General features: G+C 43.1%; 2 protein-coding genes across 2 annotated transcripts in view; one reads left to right on the forward strand and one right to left on the reverse strand.

Moving 5' to 3' along the window:
• Window positions 1-4,569: 4,569 nt before the first annotated feature.
• tmem218 (transmembrane protein 218) lies at window positions 4,570-11,595 on the reverse strand. Its single transcript, XM_076020004.1, has 4 exons — window positions 11,322-11,595; window positions 11,018-11,149; window positions 10,140-10,242; window positions 4,570-5,844 (listed from the first exon to the last, which is right to left on the reverse strand). The coding sequence occupies exons 1-4, from the start codon at window positions 11,324-11,326 to the stop codon at window positions 5,710-5,712; spliced, it is 375 nt and encodes a 124-aa protein (XP_075876119.1). The 5' UTR covers window positions 11,327-11,595; the 3' UTR covers window positions 4,570-5,709.
• The window catches only part of pknox2 (pbx/knotted 1 homeobox 2), an 87,259-nt gene continuing 74,764 nt past the window's right edge, over window positions 11,054-23,548 (forward strand). Inside the window, exons 1-2 of the mRNA XM_076020006.1 lie at window positions 11,054-11,190; window positions 12,808-12,960. The gene's annotated coding sequence lies outside the window, so the exon portion shown is untranslated. The remainder of the gene's footprint in view (window positions 11,191-12,807; window positions 12,961-23,548) is intronic.

Genomic DNA, 23,548 nt, shown 5'->3' on the forward strand with positions numbered 1-23,548 from the left:
GAGGGGGAGCAGAAAACAACCTTCAGTCTGAGGGAGGAGGGAGACTGGAGGAGGTTAAAATTAGGGGGAGCTCACAGGGTTCTGCTTTTCAAAGTCACATAGATTCCATTTCATCAGATATGACTGATTTGCTGAGGAAAGGGGGATTTTGTTTTGTTTTTTTATATATGGAAAAGCATAACAAAAAACTAATTTGATAAGAATAATAAACAAAATTGTGCATTTATCAAAGAGGATTCATTTAAAGGAAATTGGTGTAAAACTATGAAAGGAAAAAAGAAATTGATAAGATAAAATGTATGACACATTTTATTTTATTTTCATACACAATAAAAAATATTCTAACGTGTTTGAATCTGGAGCATCAAGTCAGAAGTACATTGTTTCTTTTGAGAAACATCAACTTCAGAAAGACCAAATGGGCACAAAGGCCTCTTTTTCTTTCACTGCGTCGCTTTAATGTGACAACTCCCCCCACCAAGCTCACTTCCCAACCTCCCACCAGTCAAGTAGCCAAGCAAATTTGTTACTGCCTGTCTGCACAGTATGAGTCTCATGCATCATCTTGGCTCGATGGAAAGCTGCAGACAAAAAGGGACCGAGTCAGCCTTGTCAGAATTTTCTGCTTTAATTCAACAACAATCAGTTTCCGGCACATTTTTTTTTTCTTATCTTGATTTGAGTGGACTGCCAGCATGTGCAGAGATCGCACTTCTGTTACGATCTATGTGCTATCTCCCTGGAAGTGAACGTGGTGCAGGCCTGTGTCAAAGCTTGTGTACCTCCAGCAAATTTCAGGGTCATTTGTCTCTGTTATTTAGACTTCAGCGTGGTTGTTAGAATCATTAAAAAATCTATCTGAACTCTGTATGTTTCATTCATTGTTTATGCATTATCCAATCTTTTGCTGTCAACTGTTGCATTTCCTTGTTGACCAGGGGTAGTTATTATTTTGCGTGCAACACAGGCACCACCCATAGTTACTTAGCTTACATTAGTGACAGGCAAGTTCCCCCAATGTCATCAGTTATACTAGTACTTCAAGGATACTTTCACACAAAGTAAACACCCTATTCTGAAGCATAATAGACATAGTAAAAGTCACTTTCGTCTCTTAATTCTTGGCTTAATTTTAAAAGGGGAATTTAAGTGTTCCGTAATCAAAATTCTTTCTGGTAACCAGCAATTTGAGAAAAAGATAGATTTACATGTATCTCTGGCTGCTTCTACTAGTATGACTAAATCCTATTGCTATATAATGTGAAGTAGATTAGTGTAAGTGTATTATTTTTAATTTGCTTTTATATTGTACTTTATAAAGTATTGTACTTTATATCTCTTTTTTTTTTTTTTTTTTTAGTTTAAACCTTGCATGCCTCCTTACTGCACTTTTATCTTCCACTGTTGAGTCGCTGCAAACGCAAATTTGTCTTGGAGAAATCTATCTATCTACCTATCTATCTATCTATCTATCTATCTATCTATCTATCTATCTATCTATCCATCTAATCACACATGTAGGCTTGATAAGTCTCACATGCTGCCATGTGTGTCTATGGGAGATGAGATGACAGCACTGCGGTGGACTGTGTGGTCCCACAACAAGCTGTTAAATTGATGAATTTGATGTTTGTTTTTAATGACGTCTTAATCCATTTCAAGTGTGCCGCTCAACCGCACCAGTGATCAGCTCCTCCAAGTGAAGCTCATCGATTCTCCACGCTATCCATTTTTTTTTTAGCTAATCGCAAGCTAAACGGTCTCTGTGAAAGTGGTCTCTTTATTTAACCACGCCGTGTCCCAAAGTCAAGACGAGCTAAACAAATGAGGAGCTGAATTATTAAAGAATAGTGCAAAACTGCAGACCATCAGCGGTCATCATGCTGGGTCCAATCATTCAAAATTGCTGTGGTCTGCGCAGATCAAGCGGGTTTCTCAGCGGGTCATTGAAACCACAGACATCAGTTATCCGTGTGATACCAGCAGGTTCCCGCCGAGAGCTACATGATTTTTTAATGGTTGGTAATAAGTCCAACCAATATGTTTCAGTGTGATTCTTGAAAGCTGGGGGTGTTTGATAAAACCATTGCATTTTTGTGATCTCACATTCCCTCATTGGTCCTGGTGTGAAAGATGTGTAAGTTTTGAACATTTTGGAGGCAACGTAAGCACTGTGTCCCACCGCGGCCACCCACATCCAATGATTCCGAAGCTTTCCTTTTGACTTGTTCAGCTTTTGTGATGCCCGACCGATATTCAATCATGTCTTCAACAGTATCAAAATGGAACCCCTGTAGGGTCTTGTTTGGCATCAGCGCTGGGGTGTCATGTCCGAGCAGCGGAGGGCCGTTGGTTAGCGACCTGACCTCTAATCTGGGCTCTCATTGTCCCCCGTTGGAGACGGAGCTTTGGGGTAATTCCCTTCCAACAGGGAGGTAAGAGGCCACAGCAACACTAGGAATTCAGTTTGGGTATTTTGCCCCCCTAGGGTGCGCTGCGACGACGATGTCCCAGTGGCTGCATGCACAAAAAATGTATCAAAGGAAAAGAAAGATGCTGCTCTTCACCCCTAAAAAAAGACATGAGGTGCTCGTTCTTTTCCAGGCACCAGGCTATCAACAAATCTTTTACAGTTTAGTAAAAGCAAGCAAGTGAACCACACCCTCAAGAGGTTTGCCAAACACAAACATATTGGGTGAACTTGGGTGTCAAAGGCAGCATAAGAACTTCCACTTCTCAGTTTTACCCCGCGGAAGGCTGCTCAAGTTTTAGTTGCCAAAACCACTAAAAGGATGGCAAACAGCGCCATCCGCTTAATTTAACATGCACTAAATTACATTATTTTGAAGGAAGTGCACCAACTCCCCCATTTAAAAAAAAAAAAAAAAAAAACCTGAATGGATTTTTTTTGGTGTTGTGAGAGCAGGGCAGGGCGGCGCTGGTATCCATATCACAAACAAGGGGCGCGGTGGCCAAGGATGTGAACGGCAAGCCAGAGGTTCTGCTTGAGTGCGTCTGAATGCGGGATCTAGCAGAGAGGCGCGCACCCCGTCCCCTCCGCACTTTCACAAACCAAGCGCCCCGAAGCTTTCCGCTCACACCTCTTTGCCCTCGCATTGCTCCCCCTTTTCTACCTCACCCGCCCCCATCTCTTTATATGTCCAGCTGGCTGCGCCACAAAGACTCCGTCTCCCGGCTCCAAATGATCCCCCTCCCCCCCCCCCCCCCGGACCCCCACATGCTTTGTTCTGCTCATTTTCCCACTCCCCAGAGACAAGAGTTTAGATGCAAAAATAAAAAAAAAACACACACACACACACACAACAAAAACTAGGAAGGGATGAGGGGAGAAAGAAAAGTTGGGAGTAGAGGAAGGTGAGGAAGAGCGAGGCGGTGTGTGAGAACGAGAGAGCGGGCCAAGGAATGCCGTCGCATCTTCTTCTGCCCGTCCATGATGGTCTGTGTGTCAGTGGCATGCAGCAGGGAACTGGTGAAAACACAAAAACTTCATCTTATCGTTTGCTGTGTGATGTCGAGAAAACGAAAAGAAATATCCATGCTGGCTCTGCCATTCTGCTCCTCAGTGAGTCTTCCTGCGGGGGCTAAGATCATGCTTTGCAGTAATCATGCGGTCAATTACAGGCAACAAGTCCCTCCAGATTGAACACTTTCAGATCACCCTATTCCCACCCTGTTGGAATATCCCCATTTCCCAGCTTGTGTGAAATCATGCAGTGGATTGCCGCGCAGAAAAAAGGACCATAGTATGGAGATGTGGGCTGGAACTAATAGGATTGGTTTTGATTCATTAGATTCTCTTTCATCATCCTGGTTGGAATTCTACTCCACGTCTCTTCGGGCTTCACACTTTAAAAACGGTGTTGCAAGGGGGGCGGCAAGTGTTTATAATTGAGCTTCCAGACAACAAAACATATTGCTGTCTGTGGAATCTGGAATATTCCCCCAGAGAATCCAGATCCCACTCATACAAGGGTTGCACTTCACGTTTTAAGGTAATTGTAATACATGCAGGTTGGGATTCATCGGTTGACCTGATGTGCAAACATAATAGAGATATGATGATAATGTTTCACTGCTCTATACAGGAAATGGAGGCATGAGACGATGAAAATTCTCACATGATGGAAATTCTCCTAAAATGACAAGACTCTCTTGTCCTTGCCGCTAAATAATCTCACAATATATTTCATTGTCCAATCAGCTGGCCCAATGTGATGCCTAATGGGGTTAAGAGTATTTGGGCTGAATTTTTCTTTTTCTCCAAGTCTTATTTTATGTGAAATGAACCTTTTGTTTTTGTTGGAAATGAATTCCTTTCTTTATTTGCTTGCACAACTTTTCCAAAAAAACGTGTGCTTTCCACCTCCATGTGTTTACCATCTCTCCAAACATAACAGCATAACAACATAACAGCTGCAGTCAATAAACAATCAATTGACCATGGTGTGAGGTCAAGCAGACTATATGATGCTCATTTTCCATCCATTTATCAGCTTCTCTTTGTCTTGTTTGGTCAATTTGAGAGTCACTCAACTGCAGGCAACCAGGTTTGGATTCATTTTTATTAATTATTAAAATTTGTTGAAAACAATCTAGGGATGAGACACATGGAACATCAGCACCAAAACAAGAAAAACAAAGACAAGCAAACTGGAGGAACCATAGAAAGCAACTTAAAACAACTCAATAATCAACAATATGTAAACTAATGTCAATTGTTGACAATCAACTAAACAATTGACAATTACTATTTAAAATCATAAACATTTGAAAACCACTTGTTGACCTTGACCGGAGATTGCAGTTGACATTTTTTAGTTCCTACACTGTTGCCCATAACGTTGGAATAATGTTTAATTTTAGACACAATTGTCTGTTCATTCCCATTTCATGCAACAGTAATCACTTTTGCCCAGGTGCAGTGATTACATTGTGTCTGAATAACACAGGTTCAACGAATTCATTACATTTGTTTTCCACTATAGGGTAAATATATTTTAGACCAACTCTGTTTGCTACTCTGCAGAATGTCTATTTTTCACAGATTAACCAGAAAAAAAAGCACAAGTTAACTTTTAGTCTAAATAGATTCCTCATCAAAAAAGAGGGGGGGGGGGGAAATGCACGTCATTCCAGTGGAGGAGCCATTCAATGCACTGCTCAGACTCCATCATCGAGAATTTCAATGAACCTCATTAACTGCATTCCAAATTACTGCTTCTGTCAGACTGTGTGGACAATGGCAAGTTGGGAATCAAGTCATGACAATTTAATGTAGCATTGCAAATCATTATTCTTATTATTATCATCAGTTTTTTTTTATAAAACAAACTTCTATCATACAAATGTAAATGTGCACCAGTAATCATTGTTCTGCTTTACGCAACTCACAAAGAAGCCGCTCATTTCCTGCGCGCATTCACAGAGATGAATGCATGCAAGCAACGAATGCAGACCTCATATCCGATGTTTGCAACAGCTAACGGCTGACAACAGCTAACTAGTCAACACTGGGTCCTTAAGGAAAACTAAAGTCTCTGGCTGTTTTTAGTGTTTGGATTGTATTCTGTCGTCCAAGTCCTCGCCGGGAGTGAGGGTGGGGGTGGGGGTGCCTCCCATCAGCTCTGCTTGTCCAAAGTTGTGTCGAGCAACGGCGCGATACCAACGCCAGCCTTGACCTTGGCAGCCCTAGTGTGTTCTTAAAGCCTTGGCATAGACCGGCTCCAGGAAATGAAAGGGAAGCAGCATGAAGAATGCCACGAGGAAGACCACACTCGCCACTGCCAGCAGCACGTAGCGGCCGATGAACAAAGTGTCCACAATCTGCAGGCGGAAGGAGAGAATGTGCTTATTGTTAATTATAACAAAGGGAAATAATGTCAACGGAGGAAATGCTGTCCATAAAGTGAGAAAAAAAAAACATGATTGTCCACTTGTGTATGTGTATGTGTGTGCGTGTGTGTGTTCCATATTTGCCACCAGATGTCAGTAGAGAGCTTTCAGAAAGGCAGTGCAGCAGCAGCTGATCTCTTAGAGGCCAACGTTGACTATAGATACATGGTAACAATAGAGCATAATTGCTAATGATCTCCAGTCTAGATATAAGAATGTGAGACCTCTTGCCAGCAGAATACGGTTTGGTCCTCTCACTGGCATCACATTCATGGTAAATCCTAAACCCATCTACAAAAACTAATAAACTAACTAAACTAATTTACTGACCCATATAACACGGAGGAGCTTCCTGAAATGCCGCCTAAAAACACTGCTGATGTTTGACAACTACGAGTTAAGCATTAGCGTCTCCACTTTAACTTGAGAGGTAAGGCTTAATTAAAGCACCCCCGAAGTTACCACAGCAGGTTCCTGGAGGGAATTGGGTATCTAGCAGCCCTGGATCACTGATACACAGATACTGATGAAAAGAAATGGATGGATGGATTTTTGTAGGTATGACATTCTTGTACGACCACAAAACCTTGGCTGCCTGCTATCCTTGAATCCTGCTCTTCCTTCATACACAGATGATCAATGGAACTAACGCGTGCTCACTGGAAGGCCCTCTGAGTAATCTATTGATTAGAATATCTCCACCAAGTCAGACAGAAGAACAAAGATTACTGTTGCCGTTTTCCGCTTGAATTTTACAGAAGCTCTGAAGTCATTAAGTCACCACAGATGGCTTTCAACAACACTCGGGTTGATGGCTCTGCCTCTGCCTCTGCCTCTGCCTTAACGCCGGGATCGTGATTAAGCCATAAATATGCGAACACAAACTGGGAAAACGCCCCAAAGCCAGATCTTTCCAGAGGAGCATCCGCCCCGCTGCCGACTTCAGAGGCTTCTGACAGGAACTGCGGCGGAATGAAAGGAGGCGTATAATTCCGCCCATATCTTGCAGCGGTGAGCATAATGTATGCCCGTCCTTTATGGAAGCATTTAAGACATCTCACTTTTTAATTTGCCAATTACACAGCAAGCAGGACCTCAAAGTGTGGCCGATGTTTTATTAATGCGCCACGGAGTGCACGGGTGGGAGCAGGCGGGCGGAGGTAGCTGGGCGAGGGGAGCCTGGTATGACGCACCCCCAACCCTTGTCGGGGACTGGCCTAATTGGCACTGTGATTTTACATTTGCTCAACAGCGAGAGGTGAGACGCATTACACACAGTCAAACCTCCAAGTTTGGATTCCAGAACATTGGAAGAAAAACATGAGTCTGTAACAAAACAAGGCAACATCATCAACATCAAGAGGCCGTCTGTGGTTTCATTCCTTGTTTGAGTTCTTGACATGAAGGTGCCAGGAAGTGCCACCTTGTCCTGTTGCCTTGATGCACCAGGAGCTCAGTCAGTTTGTGGCTTTTGGTAAATATCCCCGTGAACAGGATAAGTGATCAGATGTGTGGAAAGCCGTGATTTTGAAACACTCATCACACATTTTACTGAATTTCTAATTTTTGAATTTATTTTTCCATGTTTATTTTCCCTCCAGGACTCCGGTGGAGCAGCCTTGCACAGTGAATTATGCAGTGACTTCAACTCCTCAAAACACATTGCTGTGATGCAATGCTCAGTTTTAGCTTCCTGCTGAAATTGATGGTTTGTTGCACCTTTCACATGTTGGGAATGGGAGACATACAACTGTTGCTGTTAAGCCGTCTGGTGGTGAAGTGGATGAGGGTAGCAGTGAGATATATCAGTGCCCTTTGTGACATCAGAAAGGGTTCATTTTCAAAAGTGAATGTTAGAGCGAGTACGGACTCCTCATTTCTGCTCACAGTTCCCAGAGTTTACGACGGGATAAAGACCGATGCCAAATGCAACCAATTTGTAGAGTGGAATTATTGAACTTTAAGGCTTGCAGAAAATCATTAGAAGGGCAGCGAGAGGCAGAGAATCACAGTAACCTCATTTATAACCAATGCTTCATGTGAATCACGCATGTTCACAATGTGACACCAGACAACTATGGAAGAAATACATAATACATTTGAGATCAATTAATTTTAAATTGAATTCAATTAACAGCGCTACACGGCTCTCGGGTGCAGTATTACTTAGTTCTCCGTACAAATCGTAACTTCAAACCACTTAAAGACCAGCTGACATTTTGATGACATTATGAGGTATCATTATTACGGCGGGTTTAATTTGTGACCTGCTTTTAAAAAACTGGGGTCAATTTATAAAGCGTCCACAGTACGACGGCTTCCCATGATGGCACCCGTAAGCCTTGTACAGAAATCCAGGATGTCACATTTTGCTGCTTCCCTCTGTTGCTGGTCTGGTATCTGTCTTTGCACAAGGGCTATAAAATGCAAGCTGGCCAGGACGCGGATCTGCTCCGCTATTTCTATGGGACGGCAGCTTGCTTGGCAGATCTGGCCAGCTTATTGGCACGACCAGCAGGCAACATGGGGGAGTGTTTGTTCTGTGTTGCTGTTGGACCGAGATAAAGCAGAACAGGCCTTTTACGAGGAGCGCACACCAGAGCACACCCACAATTACACAAGCTATTCACGGGGATATGGAGCTGTGGATGCTCACTATCAAAGTTGGAGCTTCTTTATTTTGGGACAGGTTGCTTAGTTTGATCTCCCCTTTCGCCAGAATTTATAACCGCATGGTATGAACTCACATATACGTGAGCATAAAATACAAAAGCAACAAGAGCACAGATCCATGACACAAAAACAGGCCTGATCTATTCTTGAGCGGCTCCAATTAAATCCAGTGTACTATTTAAATGCAACAAAGGCACAGACACAATGTCTTTTTATCATTTCTCTCAGTGCTAAAAAGAAGACCCGTCCGCCTCACAAAGCTGTTTGTTTGCGGGAACAGAATCCTCATTTTCACTTCGTGGTCTCACTACTCAAAACATTTGGCGGAAGCCAAATGGCCAAGCAACAAAGCTTGAAAACGTCCAGGCCCGCTCTCCATTCCAACTGATGTACATTATGGTGTCATTATGCCGGAGCCACAATAACAGACGACACCAGCACAAGTGTTTGTGTCATTATGTGAGCGATGGTTTAATAGACAGTCATTGTGGTCGAGCAGCGTTTAACTGACTATGAAAATTGTACAAATCAGAAAGTCCCTCTCATGGTGTTTTAACATTACACGCCATTGTTTTGTACTGTGTCCAAGAACAATTGCTCCTCCCCGCCACGAGCTTAGCGTTGTCATTGCATGGCTGAATTGACACACATTTTCATATGACCCGACTGTGGCATGGTGTCAGAAGATGCACTGGCACTGGTACAAAGGAGCCCTCTTCAACTGCTGCACTGCCAAAATGCATCATGCGCAGGGTGCAAAGAGGAGGTTTTAGATACCGGAGGTGACAAAAGAGTTATTTTCTGTTTGAAAAAAGTCAGATGTGGACCAGAGAACCATTTACTGCAAATGCTATCAGGCTAAAGTTGATGCTGCTCTTTCGTCTGACACAGCGACTGTGTTAAATGGCAGCAGTGTGTAGTCACTGAAGCTACGACAGACGTTAAAATCAGAGGTATATTCAAAAGAGATAGACAATGTAATTCAGCCATGATTGTTGATACGCCTGATGTCTTAAATTGACCTTCTTTTCAGTCTTCAATCATCAGTTTATCGTTTATCCATCCATCCATTTTCAATACCTACTTTGTCCTGCACTCTGGGCTGCGGGGGTCATTTGGAGCCTATCCCTGCTGCCAATGGGCAAAGGCAGGGTGACACCATGGACAAGTTGCCAGTTCATCACAGGGCCAAATAGAGAGAAAAACAACCATTCGCTCTCTCACACACACCTATGGTCAACTTAGAGTTTCCAATTCAGCTCACATGCATGTTTTTGGACTGTGGGAGGAAGCTGGAGGACCCAGAGAACAGTTGAATGTCATTTAAAGCAACCCACTTCTTTTGCAGAGGCATGAGTCTATGAATCTTAATCAAAAGCACTTTTCAAACAGCCCCAGTTATTACAATAAAAAAAATGAACTGGACTTTTGAGTCAATTGTGTTTGAAAACTGCAATATTTGCATTTTAGTAAAGAGTTCCCCATGCGTTGCATTGCACATAAGATAAGGAAACAAGGTTGTGTACAAAGGGTGACCTTGGTGTGGAGCTCACCTCTGTCTCTTGGAAAGGTGGAGGCGTGTCAGTGGCTCGTGGAAAGAACACCAGCACCAAAGTTATGGTAAGAGCCACGAGAAAAGTAGGGATGACTCCCAATCTGCAACAGACAAATGCAGACGTGTGAACAACGCATGCTTTTGGTACAGAAGAAGTTACGGGAACTTTTAAAACAAAGTGTTAGTCCCAACAATCGCAATCTTTGTTTTTCTTTCACAGTCTTTGTAGGTACAGTGTGTAAAATTCTGTCATCTAGGGCTCAGATTACAGATTGCAGCTCTTATTTGCTCACCCGCTCACATGGTCTTCACGCATCTAAATGGATGTCCTCAACAGCAAGCGTGTCAAGTCTCCCATCAGCTAAAGAGATTCTCTAAAATACACCTATTGAAACCTTCTTTTTGGGGGGGGCCAAATGAAATGTGTATTGCAGTTCTTTGTCTAGTTCTGACACTGACTATTAATGTAAAAATGAGATTGATTTCCTTCTGAATATCTTTCACTAGAGGTGCTGTCAGTACAAGATTGAGACTACCGAGGAGTGAGACCCTTGCTATATGTGTACATAAAAGATATGTTCTATGGATACAAAAACCAAACTGCTTTTATTTTGACGATTTTTTATTAATGAACTTTAAACTGAACTTTAATTGTACATTTATGCAGATGTATTGATGGTAGAAAACTAAGCTTATGACAAAAAAATATTGATACATTTTTACACACTGTGCCTTTAAATCTAATAAAATCAGCAACGGGCACTCAAACAACCAAAAAAAAAGAAAAAAGAGCTGAATTATTCAATCCTATTACTTCCGTTAGTGGGTGTGGTTAAGATGCGTGAATGTCCGTGTGCAGGCGCTGTTGCCACTTACTTTGCTGATCCAGACCTCAGCAACACAATCCCAAAGACGATCGCCAAAATCCATACGATAGTTATGACGATAACGCCGGTACCAACTTGTAGCACAGTGGTACTAGACATTTTGCTGAGCAACGTAGCGAGACTGTAGATACGACAAATTCAACGGTTGAATGAATAAAACTGGTAGGCAGATGGTTTTGCTACCATGGTGCGCTCCGTAAGTTAACAATGTCGAATCCTCTGACATATATGACATCTCCAAACTCGCAGCATTTCGTTGTTTGTTTTTTTTATAAACCGCGAAATGTTATTACCTCATCCTAAACTATGGCAACGTCGTACGCCAAGTGGTTTTTGTAAGCTATCGATCACTGTCTAGTGTTGTGAAGGAAGATTAGCTGATTTATTTGTTTTGCTTTGGAAAGAACAAAAGCTGCAAGGCGAAGTTCTAAAATGTCACCGGCAATGTTCTACACCACATAGTCTCTCACAAAAACAAAGCGGCTGTTATTTAAGACGCATTCGACGCGAATCCCAGAGAGATGCCACCGATACTTGTCATACAAACGAGCGCGTATCACCAACCTCTTTCACTTCCTAGCAACAGCAATGTTGACATTGATTGGATAAATGAACGGCCAATCGTATGCGCCGTTACTAACAAAGCGACTTATTAGGGGCTGCGTCACTTTTTGGCCGTTCAAACTTAAGCGGCGGCAGTATATTTTATGTACCCCCTTTTACTACGTTAGCAGAACATGTATAGACTAACTTCTAAAAGGGTTTGTGACAATAAAATATTCCTCACACAAACGTTTACAGTCCTCTTGATGTAATATGTAATGAGGGCCGACAGGGGGCTGGCCATATCTACACCTCAGTAGAGGTGTATGCCATGTGCGTTCAGCCTGTGCGTTTGTTTGTGTCCTGTGGTTAGGTTAGTTTTTCTTTCTTTCTTTCTTTCTTTCTTTCCTTCCTGTTTCCTGTTTAATGCTCAGGAAACCAGCCTCAATTAGCTAACATTTAGGATGTCTCTGGGTAGAGCAAACATTCAAAAAGTCACTATGCAAACAGATATTTGAAATGTTTGGTGTTTTTCCTCCATATTTTTTCAAGCGATTTTGTTTTTCTTTTTATTTCTGCTATCAGCAGCACTCCTTAAGATGTCGGGTCTATGGAATGCTAATTGTTTTTCTGTGATTATGGCATACAACAATTCTATGTGATTCTCAATTCTAGGTTTTGTTTGATACTTTGCCGATTCTTTAACAATAACAGAACTTAGGTCATTACTAGAACAAATGCACAATGACTGAGTGAATAGTCAACTGTTGAAAAGGAGGCCACGTACATACGTTTGAATATTGATTCATTGGTAATTCAAGAGTTAACTTTCAGACCTACTTTTTGTTTGTCTTTATGCGAAAGAGATACTTAGTGAGTTTTGCTATAGTTTTCTTTACAACATGTAGTTTGTAGTTTGACCTTCTTGCTAAAGTAGTTTTTCTGTTTGGGACGTCGTCTCAGTTCAACCAACTTCATGCTAACGGAACTGATTAGATGACATAAAATTCTGTTGACTGCAAAATGGGTCTAAACAATGACAAATGCAACGTTGTAGTGTAAACTAAATTAAAGGGGGAAAAAATCGTACAGGGAAAAAAAAGCTCCATCACGTTCCATCATTTGCTTTAAGCCAGTCTTTGCACTGAAGCTAACGCAAATCCTTTCATTGTTTCTCCTTTTTTTTTTTTTTTTTTTTTTTTTAACGGTTGCCGTATTTCCCATGGACACTGGAAGGCATCAGTAGCCCGGCGCTGGGAAAACGGGGAGCCGAGATGGAGCTGGAGCTGGAGGTGGGAGGGGCCTGGTGTGTCTGACGTCAGCGGCTGTGTGGAGGAGTATAGGCTGTGCTGTCAGCCCAGTGTCAGTCTGATGAAGATTGGCATGCAGGTAAGCTGTCATTCATTTTCAATGTCAGTGCATGGGAGCTGGGCTCCAACACTTGAGCGTCCTTTTTTCCCCTTTACCCCCCCTTCATTACAAAAGGCAGGACATTATTCATACAGTCAGACAGACAGCCAGGCCAGAGTGAGGGAGAGAGGGAGGGAAAGAGAGAGAGTGAGAGGGAGGGAGAGAGAGAGAGAGAGAGAGAGAGAGGGAGGGAGAGAGAGAGAGTGAGAGAGAGAGAGGGAGAGAGAGAGAGTGAGAAAGGGAGGGGGAGTCGAGGTGGGGGAGAAAAACGGGCGAGGGAAAAGAGAGGAGATGCATTTTTGTGCTGGACTGAAAGACCAGTGGATTTTTTTGTGTGTTTGTTTGTGTGTTTGTGCGAGTGCTTGCGCGATGCAGCGTTTGGATGGAATTGCTTTGTAAATGTGCGTCGCTAAATATTCCAGAACCGCACACGCACGGATGTGTTGCATATTTTCGGCGGGCGATTTTGTGCGAACGGTTGAAATTAAGAGAGTAATGGTGCGAACGGTGGCTGGATCGGACGGCTCGAGCGCAGAAAGCTGCAGGAAGCTCGCGTTTACGGCTTTGTCAGTTGGCTCCGGAATGCAACATCGCGTTTGTCTTCAGACGTTTGTACTTTACGCCGGTTTTCTGAGGTCGTCAAAGTTCCGAACAGAATACTTGTTCTTTCTTCTTCTTTTTTTATCCGCGTCTTTTAACCTGTGCTGTAGTGATGTTGAAGTAACGCGGCTTAATCAAAGTTAAAGCGTGTTTCAATTATATCTTTTTGGAATATTATTATTATTATTATTATTATTATTATTATTATTATTATTATTATTATTATTATTATTCACGTCAGAGAGATCTTTGTTCAGGCTGCAGTGTCTCGGTTAAAAATCTTTTCACTGTTCTTGTTAGTAACAAAAATAAATGACCACAGCATTGACTGCAGTAGCACACTGCAGCCGTTGTGGGGTTAGTTTAAACGAATCGGTTTTTCTGCCGCTGGATTTATTTTGTGTAAACTAGGACAGGCGTTGTCTTGGTGTTTTGAAGAAGGGTTTAAAGATTTAAACTTAAATTACATCTGTGTGGTTTAAGATATCCATGTGGCAGGTATCTAAATGGTCTGCTGTGTGTCTCTGATAAAATGACCAATAGAGTGACTAGTTTTTAGAACAGTGTATATTCCTCATCTTACCAAAGAGTAGTGTTTACCCTCAGCTTTCGCCTTCTCTGGACTGAATAGTGCTTTTCTTTGTGCACTGCTCTCCACTTTTTACTTAAGACGACAAGCTTATCTCACAATTTCTACTTGTAGAGAGAGGAGGCGTCTGATTGGTATTAAGTACCAATTTGATTGTATTTGTCACTCCAGTTTGTCTCTCAGCACGATATGTGCGCCACTTCACCCGTTCATTTTTGTCAGACACTGCATTAGCACGGCCGCACATAAACAAAGCTGCACATTTCTTGACGCAAAGGCCCAAATTCTTCAACGCAACGCTTCCATTTTGTCAGTGGTGTTCATTTTAAAACTGTCAAAGTAAGGCCCCTCGCAGCAGGCACACAGAGCAATCAGAGTACATTAGCTTAATTAAATATGCCCGTGCCATTTGTTTACTAATCATCTGCTTCCCTGAGAAATCACAATGGCGATTTAGACCACTTTAGCTCCCTGCGTCAAAACACATTTGGCAGGTGCACAGTGCCGGCGTGTGAATGTCCCAGGAAGAGCCTCGCTCACTCTCTCTGTGCAAGTGAATGAAAGGCGCCGTCGTCGCTCCTGCGAGCCGAGGTTTGAAAGGAGGCCCCGCTACCGGCGCACCTCGTCATGTATCACCTTGCTGTCTCAAGGCAGGCGCGTGATTCAGCTGGGAGTGAATCCCCCAAGTGCACGTGCTCGCTCGCCTCCCCTCACGAGCCGTGCAGGAGTTGAAAGACGCATCACTGGCAGCCACCCTCAGCGGTGTTTGTTCTTTGTTGTGATGCACCCCACACGGCTCCACGCATTGTGAGAGATAATGCCAATTTAGTTTATCCCCAATCCCTGCTGGGATCTTAATTGATGATTTGTGTCATTGGACAAGCAGCCCCGAGGCATGGTTGATGCTGTGAAAATGCCGACACTATTTGCATATTTCCATTACTACTGTATGGTTAAATTGCGTGATGGGCTGTGATGCTGTGCATTCCTGCAGCTTTTGGGGAGATGCTCCCTAATAAAGTGATTCGCTCACACTAAGTGAAGGGAGTAAACCGAGCGCGGACGGCATATGTTGCAAACCGATATAAGCATTTATGTATAGCCATAAAGCAGCGCACGCGTGCACGCACTCAGGAAAAAAAAAATGCCTTTGCCTTGACTCGACACTGAAGTGCCAGTCTCAACCATTTTGGTATAATTCAAGTTTGACAGGACTAATACATTTCCCCTTTTTCAGTCATCAGAATTTGTAGATCTCTAATTGCTTTTGTAAGGGCCTTCACAGTCTCAAATCAGACAGCAACAAGAAAAAAGAGAGCGGATGCTCAGAATTATTCATAAGACTTTGGTCTGCTGGGTATCCTCTGCGGAGTGCATCGAGGTCCTGTTCCGGGCCTGTGAGCAATGTGATGTAGGCTAGTTTCCTTGTGTTCAATAGTGCAGCAATGCTGAAGACAATTGTGTTGTGTTGCGTTGCATGTTTTGGCCCCATCTGGGCCTTTGCAGGTCATGCCCACTAAGCTCGCTTGATCCCTATTGCTCTCAGGAGAAGGCAAAAGGCCTGTTTATACTGTCAGGCACTGCTGAAAGGACAGCCTTTGCATGCTTACCCTTGCTCATTCCACAGCCAGTGCTGCGTTGGCATGGCTCTAAGTAAGCCACCAGGGAGCGGGGTCGGAGAGAGATGGATTGGCTTGATTTATTTTTCCAAGAAAAGCAGAAGGCAAATTTAATGATCCTCCATACCGTCAGCGCCACAGAGCTGCGATCGCTGCAAAAGGCATAGAGATGTCATAGAAATGAAAGCGGCAGAGTCGGTGTGTTTGGAACAGCGGCCCCACCGTGATAATATTGTCTCGTGTAGATAGCAATATCACTGACACACTGACAGAATATTGGAGAGCGTTTCAACATCTTTAGAGAAATGAAAACTGTTAGACGTTATCGGTACAATTGGAGTTGGCGTATTGTGTCTGTTGAATAACAAGGAAGATAAGTCCAACTATTTAGATTCTGTGAATCCTGATACCACGAGAGTTCCGATGCGGTTATTCAGTCCCACCTTGTCCTGCTGCAAGTTGCAATGAACTGCGGAAAGTCTTATTTTATTGGAAAATAAATCCCTTCTCCTCCTCCTCCTGCTGTTTAGTCAAACAAAGAGAACAAACAGGACAGTCAACTAAATCAAAAGTAGACATGGTGGCTCTTACAGGACGGCAGTCATGTTGATCACGTCAGACGTCGGCGGGTAGCATAGAAATACCTGAGGTGCCGCTTTAAAATGGAAAACTAGCAGTGTACTTTCAGGTCCCGTTTCGTTTTACACTTCACTGCCAGCACCTGCATTCCATCAATAAAGCTTTGCTCTTAGAAAAAAACTATCAAAAAAAATCTCCTGCTGTAAAAAAAAAAAAAAAAAAAAAAATGTGCATTCAAGAAAAATCCATATTGCTCTTCAGTATGCAATCAGCTGATTGATCGGGCCGAGCGGATCCAATCCAACTGGTCCTGCAGACGGTTCTCAAACAAACTTTACAAGCGCTCTCCTCGGCACATTGATGCGTGCCTGCACTGTGAACGCCGCAGTATGGAGGAACGGCACAAAGGGTTTAATCATTAGGTAATGATTTTAACATCAGCGCCCTGATTGCATTCCTTTTGTCAGAGAGGGGAAATGAAAACCCAGTGGGGACGCATTCCATAAACTAAGTCAAAGTCAGGGTGAAAGATTTTTTGCGCGAATGGAAGGGCTGTTTACTGAGGATGAGATATCAAAGATGTGTAAGAAGTAGGCTATTGCGTCGCTCTAATATCCTCTGTGCTCACAGCGCTGGATAGCTTTTGATGTCATATTTTTGTGCTGTTTAAAAAAAAAATAGAAAAGGAAAACAATTAGGACTATATTTTTAGACATCTGAGGTTATTATTCAAGGATCAAGCGCAAAATCAAATTAGCAGCAGCCTATTATATATTCCACATTTCAGACCTTTAACTAGGCTCTGAACCTCATTGTGCTGTTGGTTCTCATCTCCAGTGGAATGTACATAATCCTAATAAATGAATGAGGCTTCACACGGAGAAATATGAAGCCTGCCAGCAAATCCTGAATTTATTATATTTGAGAGTCCTCGTAGCAGCTGAGCTGGGCGAGGTTCATAATATTTGATTTGAATTCAACCGCAGATCATGGTGTAGAAAATCCTACCAAGCATCGGGTGGCTGTGTATTTGCACTTCCTTTTGAAGATGAATTAATGCATCTGCAAAATGATGTCACCACTTCTGGAAATCTCCATTATGAATCCCCGGAGACGAAACCTTGGAAACTCAGCGAAAAAAAAGTAAAATGTTTCGGCTTGGTCTCTCATGCTAATAGCTCTGATTTAATAACAGGCATTAACAAGATGACAAAGCGGTCTGACAAAGATTACTTTTATTTTTTTGCGCAAAGTGTTTGCCGCATGCGGCCGACGGGGGAAGAAAGGAAAGAAAAGAAAACAGCTTTTTATGCTAACTAGACCTGAGCGGTGCTGTGCTGCAGGTACACCTCCAGCTGTTTTCCTGCACTGCTGTGCCGCTGCCAGCGTGAGGGCTGCTGTTTTCTACTCCGCAAGTCGGAGCAACTTTTATTACAAAGCTGCAGACGTGTTTTGCAGCCAAGTAAACATCAGCCGAAGCTATTTTGTGAACACTAAGCTGTGTTATGGCTGCGCTGCTGTGGTTGCATCTATGACACTGCGTCTCCGAAGGTTCCTCCTTTTCTGCCGGCTGGGGCTGCGTTCACAGCCATTAAGTCACTAACCGGGGCGTCTGGGACGTGGAAGTGGCGTCTGAAAAATCTCCGATGGAAAAGAAGAGGACCTTCAAGACTTGTTGATGGGTTGGCTTTAAAAAAAGACAAAAAAAAAACCCCAAAACAACCCGGAGCAGCCTGGCTTCACTGTGGCCGTTCGACATCCGACAGTGTGAGATTTGTAACCTCCTAAGGGCGGCATTATTATCCACGCCACATTAAAAAAAACAACCTCTCCAAAGATATCATTTGAGGGTGCTGCTCTCCCAGCCACTTACTTATCCCGTCTGAATGTTTTAGCCTATTGCACTTGAGCGCACGGTTGATCTGAAGGACGCTATTTTCTCGCAGACTGTGGCCTTGCCTTTATTTTGACATTAGACGCCAAAGAAAGCCGCTCTGCCCTCTCTTCAGATTCCATTTGTGTGCCTTCGCTGTTGATCTCCGAGTGGTCTTAGCGCGACGCTCGATGGAATACTTGTTAGCGCGCGTGCTCTTGGGTGAATCGGCAGCTTATCAACTGGGTTTGTAAAAAGCACTGCAACAGTGCCAAGGACACAATAATTTGCCCTAATGCATTTTAGTGATTGCTCTTATTAGCTGTAAATGACTTTGCCTTTTTTTATGCAGTTCTGTCCCCCACCATAAAAGTGACATGATTTTATGACAGCCCGGGCTTTAGTTGAAGTGCACTTCATTCTCCAAGGCTACATCTTTTATGGCGTTTCATAAGACGGGGCGCTCGCTCTTAAAATATTAAAGAAGGACGAGGCTGTTTTATTCCTGTATTATTTTTCATTACGGCTTTTGGCATCCTGGATGCCTCGGTGCTGCCTGAATCGTATAACTTCATATCGGTGCCCAAAAGGATCTCACGGCCTTTCCCGGTACCCCAGAGTTCAGCTGTCAGCTTTTAATATGGAGGGCGGCTAATGCAACGTAGCGCGCAGTGTTGTGGGGTGGTGTGTGGAAGCAGACTCACAACACACCGTCTCCAGAAGAAGCTGGTCTTGTTAAAGAGCGAGCGCGTTTTTTTGTAATATCAATCTAATCATTTTTTAATCAACAGAATGAGGTCAGGATCTGATTTAACCCTCTGCCAAATCGCTCTGTGTTGAGGCCCAACGCACCTGCGGAATACATTATGCACTCACAGCAACAAAACATGATGCTGGTTTTTATTGCTGTGTTTTGGCAGCTAAAGGATGTTTAACATCAGGTTGTGGTTTTCTGTCTGTTACCATGTGTAACCTTTATTTCCATTTGACCCCCACACCCCCGACTCCACTCCTTATCCCATTGCCTCAGTCAATTCAGGTGCTATGGTATGAGGGCATAGTCACAAAACCCCAAGTGCCCATGTGGTGGACTGTTGGTGCTGATCTAGGACAAGTGACCCACATTTTATATAAATATGTGTAATTTATTAGGCATTATTAGTGAGTAAAGAGTAAACAGCCAGGACCCTGTTCTAATTGCTTCATACTTTGATAGCCAAATTTGTGAGTTTTTGGTCAAAACAAATCAACATGCGTCTGTCACACTGTCACTGGAGAAAAGAAATGTATATATAAATGACCAAAATGTACCAACGCAATACCAACCCAGTACCATTGGCTCTTTTAAACCACACAGAAACACTAAAATGAAATGATGTAGACAGAGAAAATAAAATGTCTCTTTAAATTCAAATCACCCAAATGACACCGTCTGCAATGAGCATTTTAAAATAAAATTTCAGTCCAAAATTTAGCCTTGCCTTCTATCTCTGTCGTGTCAGCTTCAAATGCTATTTGATAGGTGACTATAGAGACACTGCCAATGAAAAGTTCGAAACAACTCTGTCATAGCTCAGTTTGGAGTTTATAAGCCGTCCCAAATCCTCTCTGCATCTTAAATGGGGAAAAGAAATCTCAGACACACGCAGGAAAAAATAACTTCACTGCACAACAACCTCGAACAACTGTGGCTAAACTGTGAGTTGCATCGAGGTCTTGCTGAACAGAGCGGCGTACGTTTCATGGGAATCGTCTCTGCAACGTGGCTGCCACGGAGAGAGACGCAAAACGCTGTCTGAACTTTTGTCCATCGTCGCTGTTGACCTCAAGGTTGCCTTCTTGCGTAATTGAAATTGTCTCTCTTAAGTCGGTTTCCGAATTAAAGGTGGCTCCCGTTGATGAAAATGGTTTCAAAACTTGGTTGACGTTGTTGTATTTATTCATTTATTTTCCCCGGGCCAGATAGTTAATTGTGGATTTTGCAAATCCCCAAAACGGTTTTCACAGAGGCTGAGTTTTACAAGCAAAGTCAATTAGCTCTGGTAGCATTTTCACTTCTGATATTTGAGGCGGTGTGTGTGTGTATGTGTGTGTGGGGAGGGTCTAACTCTTGTGGTACCAGGTCAGTGGCAGTCAGGTGGTACCAGAGCTGTGAATCTCCTCGTCCTCGTGGCCTGCCTTCCTCTCTCTGCTTCGTTACATTGCCAACATTATGACTTTGCTAAGAGGCGCGAGAAAACACCAACGTTGGCCTCGCTGTGTCGAACTCTGGCGCCCGCGAGGCCGCCGACACTTCATCGGTTTCTCTTCGTTCACGTCCGTGTCCTCCTCCTCCTCCTCGATATTCTGATTTCCTCTTGTCGGAGGACGGCACTCGCTGAGTGATTACGTGCGGCCCGATGCTGCGACTCTGTAAGTCATCGTGACTCAAACTTCGGCGGAACCCCCTCCCCAATTCAACCCCCCCGGGGAGACGCGGTCTGGCTAATGGGTGACAGAGGTCCTGTAGAGGAGTGTAAAGATGACGTGCGCGCCTCTGAGTCAGATGAATGTGGTTTGAGTTAGAGGTCAGTAAGACAATCCCCCTGGAGACCGTGCCTGATTATTGCACAGATTTACCCCTCCCACCACCAAGAGGACACCTATTTGCTTTTGACGCAGCAATTATTGGGACTTTGCGTCTTCTTGTCCCGCGCGAAGCAGCTGTCGACCCCCCCCCGCCCCCCCGCAACCCCTTTTATTATGGCCACTATTAAGCGCCGTTTAAGCTCCGTCTCCGCGCCGCCGTCACGCCGAACTTTGATTTATCTCGCGATTGGCGGGGAAAAGAGAAATTAAATCACAGCCGAGGCCCCGTTTCCTGTCATTCCGCCGCGTAATTTGTCAAAGAAAGCCGCCGCTTGTGCGCGAGCGTGTTTGCGCGGCGGCGTCGAGCTAAACCGCAACATGCCGGCTCTGATTTTAGAAATGGTAATATTTATTGACTCTGCGGCACGCGTCTGATTTGCGAGCGCTCCACTCCAAGCGCCGCTGTTTCCTTTTCTTTTTTTTTCTTCCCATCTCTCTTCCCTCCTCCATGCCCCTCTCTGATTCGCCGCGGCTGACGAGACCCGAGGAATCAAGTCGTGCTGCCTTTCAAGTAGCAATGTAAACATGTCGGCCTCGTCGAGTGTGCGAGGAGTGTCGGGGAACGAGCGCGCGGCAATTATCATAAGAGAGCCGCTGCTGTAGATTAATTTATGCAAGCGGCGGTTTACCTTTGCAGAAACTAATCAGCCTCCATCTCGCCAGCGGTTCACTTTTACGTTTCTCTCACTCAGCGAGAATCGAACGCTTCCTTTAACTTGCACCAACAACAAGTCTCCTCCGTGTTACTGGCTGCATAATGCAGGGGGGGAAGAAAGATCTCCTACACATTATAGAGAATGCAGACACGATTCTACATGTTAATTCCAGCACTGAGAACAGAGCTGAGTGTAAGAAAAAAAAAAAAAAAAAAAAAGTCCTCCTAACCTCATTTCTTTTTCTTTTTTAAAGACTTCTTTCCACTACAAAGAATAATTACTTTTCCCAATTCCTGCACCATAATTGGTTACCACTCTTTTATCTTATCTATGTGCGCATAATTATCACAGTCATCGTATTAGATTATTTCATGCATAATAAATGAACTCAAACTGTGTGCGGGCTAATTAGCATGTTAGGGATATGTGGCGTGATAAGAGGCTCGCTCTCTCAAAGATGGTATTGTTTAAGACATTCGTCAACAGTGAGAAATGTAAAAAAATAAAAATAAATGCATAAATAAAGAGAAGTGAATGGGAGATTCAACCCTCGCGCCATTGTCTGAATCTCCCGCGTGTGTTTGTGTTGTCCATCTGCCGACGGGAAGTTTCTCACATTAAATTAGGGTGCTTTATGTGACGGTGGTTTACATGCAGAGGACTCAACAAGAGGACAGAACAACAACAGGACACATTAGTAGAGAAACTCTGGACTTTTTATGCTGCAAAAATCTTCTATGTGACAGACGTTGAGCCCAGGTTTTACTACAGGCTCCTTTCCAACAAGATTCTCTGTTAAAAGGTTGATTTGGAGCAGTTTGACTGCAGTAAAGCCGTGCTAATATGATTGGGGGAAAAAAAAGAAATACATGCTGTTCCAAGTCCAATGCACTGAACCTGCTGGTGGATGCTTATCCACTTTAATGCTGCTCTGCTTGGACACATTTCAGTAGTTTAATGAGGGGAGCCAATCAGGACTAAGTCCAGTTGTGATGGCTTGCCTGGAGTTAGTCAGAACTGCATATTAAAGCACAGAGATTTTTTTCATTATTTTTTGGGAAAATTGCAATAACATCTTTCTTTTTTTTACTACCTAATTAGACTTCCAATTTTCCCTGTGTATTGAACACCATGGGACGTGAAGAAAATGTGAAGCAGCAGTGAATTTGTTGTCACGGATTTAAGGGAAAAAGCTGCTCGGGCAAAGCTGCAATGATTCAAAACTGTTCTGCAAACCAAACTTATTATCGCGCTTCTGAAACATTTGTCCAGAAATCTGTCTCGAAACTTATTGATCCACTTTACAGAAAAATAAGAAAAAGCAAGCAGCCAAAACACAAGTTTGCAGCATCTCAGATTTCTTTTTCTTTTTTTTTCACAACTAAACTAAGTTCTTTGACACCAAATGTTTTAGTAAATAATTTTTCTGGCAACATTTTTTGGCAGTGGCACCTTTCACTATAACCTCTGCCAGAAGTCTGCAAAACCCAAAGATAATGAGCGATTCTAAGCATTTATCAAGTTTTTTTTTTTTTTTTGGAAAAGACAAACTCACTGTTTGGACTTTTTAAGCGTGCAGTTAAATTGTGTGACCTTACTGCTGTCATCATCAATTGAATGTATGTTACAATTGCCAAAAACTGGTGGGGAAAAAGTTTTTGGACTGGAATTTGTGTTGAGAATCAGTCTAAAGTCTCCAAGTGTAGTTTATTCTTGTGCAGTCGCCAGCATTTAGCCACATGCTGCACATTCACTGTTTGGTCACAACTGGATGTTTCAGCAAGATGACGTCCCTGCAACAAAGTCCTGCAAAGTACAAGAACTACGAGAATTTAATTTTCTTACTTTCCCTTTATTAACACAATCATTTCCATTTATTTGTGTGCCTCTGATGCGGCCAAACCTATTAAAACACACCAGAAATTCCTCTGGCAAACATTTCATAACAATAATTGGAATTTAATAAAATTGTAATGGTGTCCAAATTTTTTTCTTCCCACTATTGTAATCTCAAACAGAAAGC

The sequence above is a fragment of the Nelusetta ayraudi genome, unplaced genomic scaffold, assembly GCF_046127955.1.
Source record: "Nelusetta ayraudi isolate G7.1 ecotype Tasmania unplaced genomic scaffold, CSIRO-AGI_Nayr_v1 ptg000011l, whole genome shotgun sequence".
NCBI classification, from domain to species: Eukaryota; Metazoa; Chordata; class Actinopteri; order Tetraodontiformes; family Monacanthidae; genus Nelusetta; species Nelusetta ayraudi.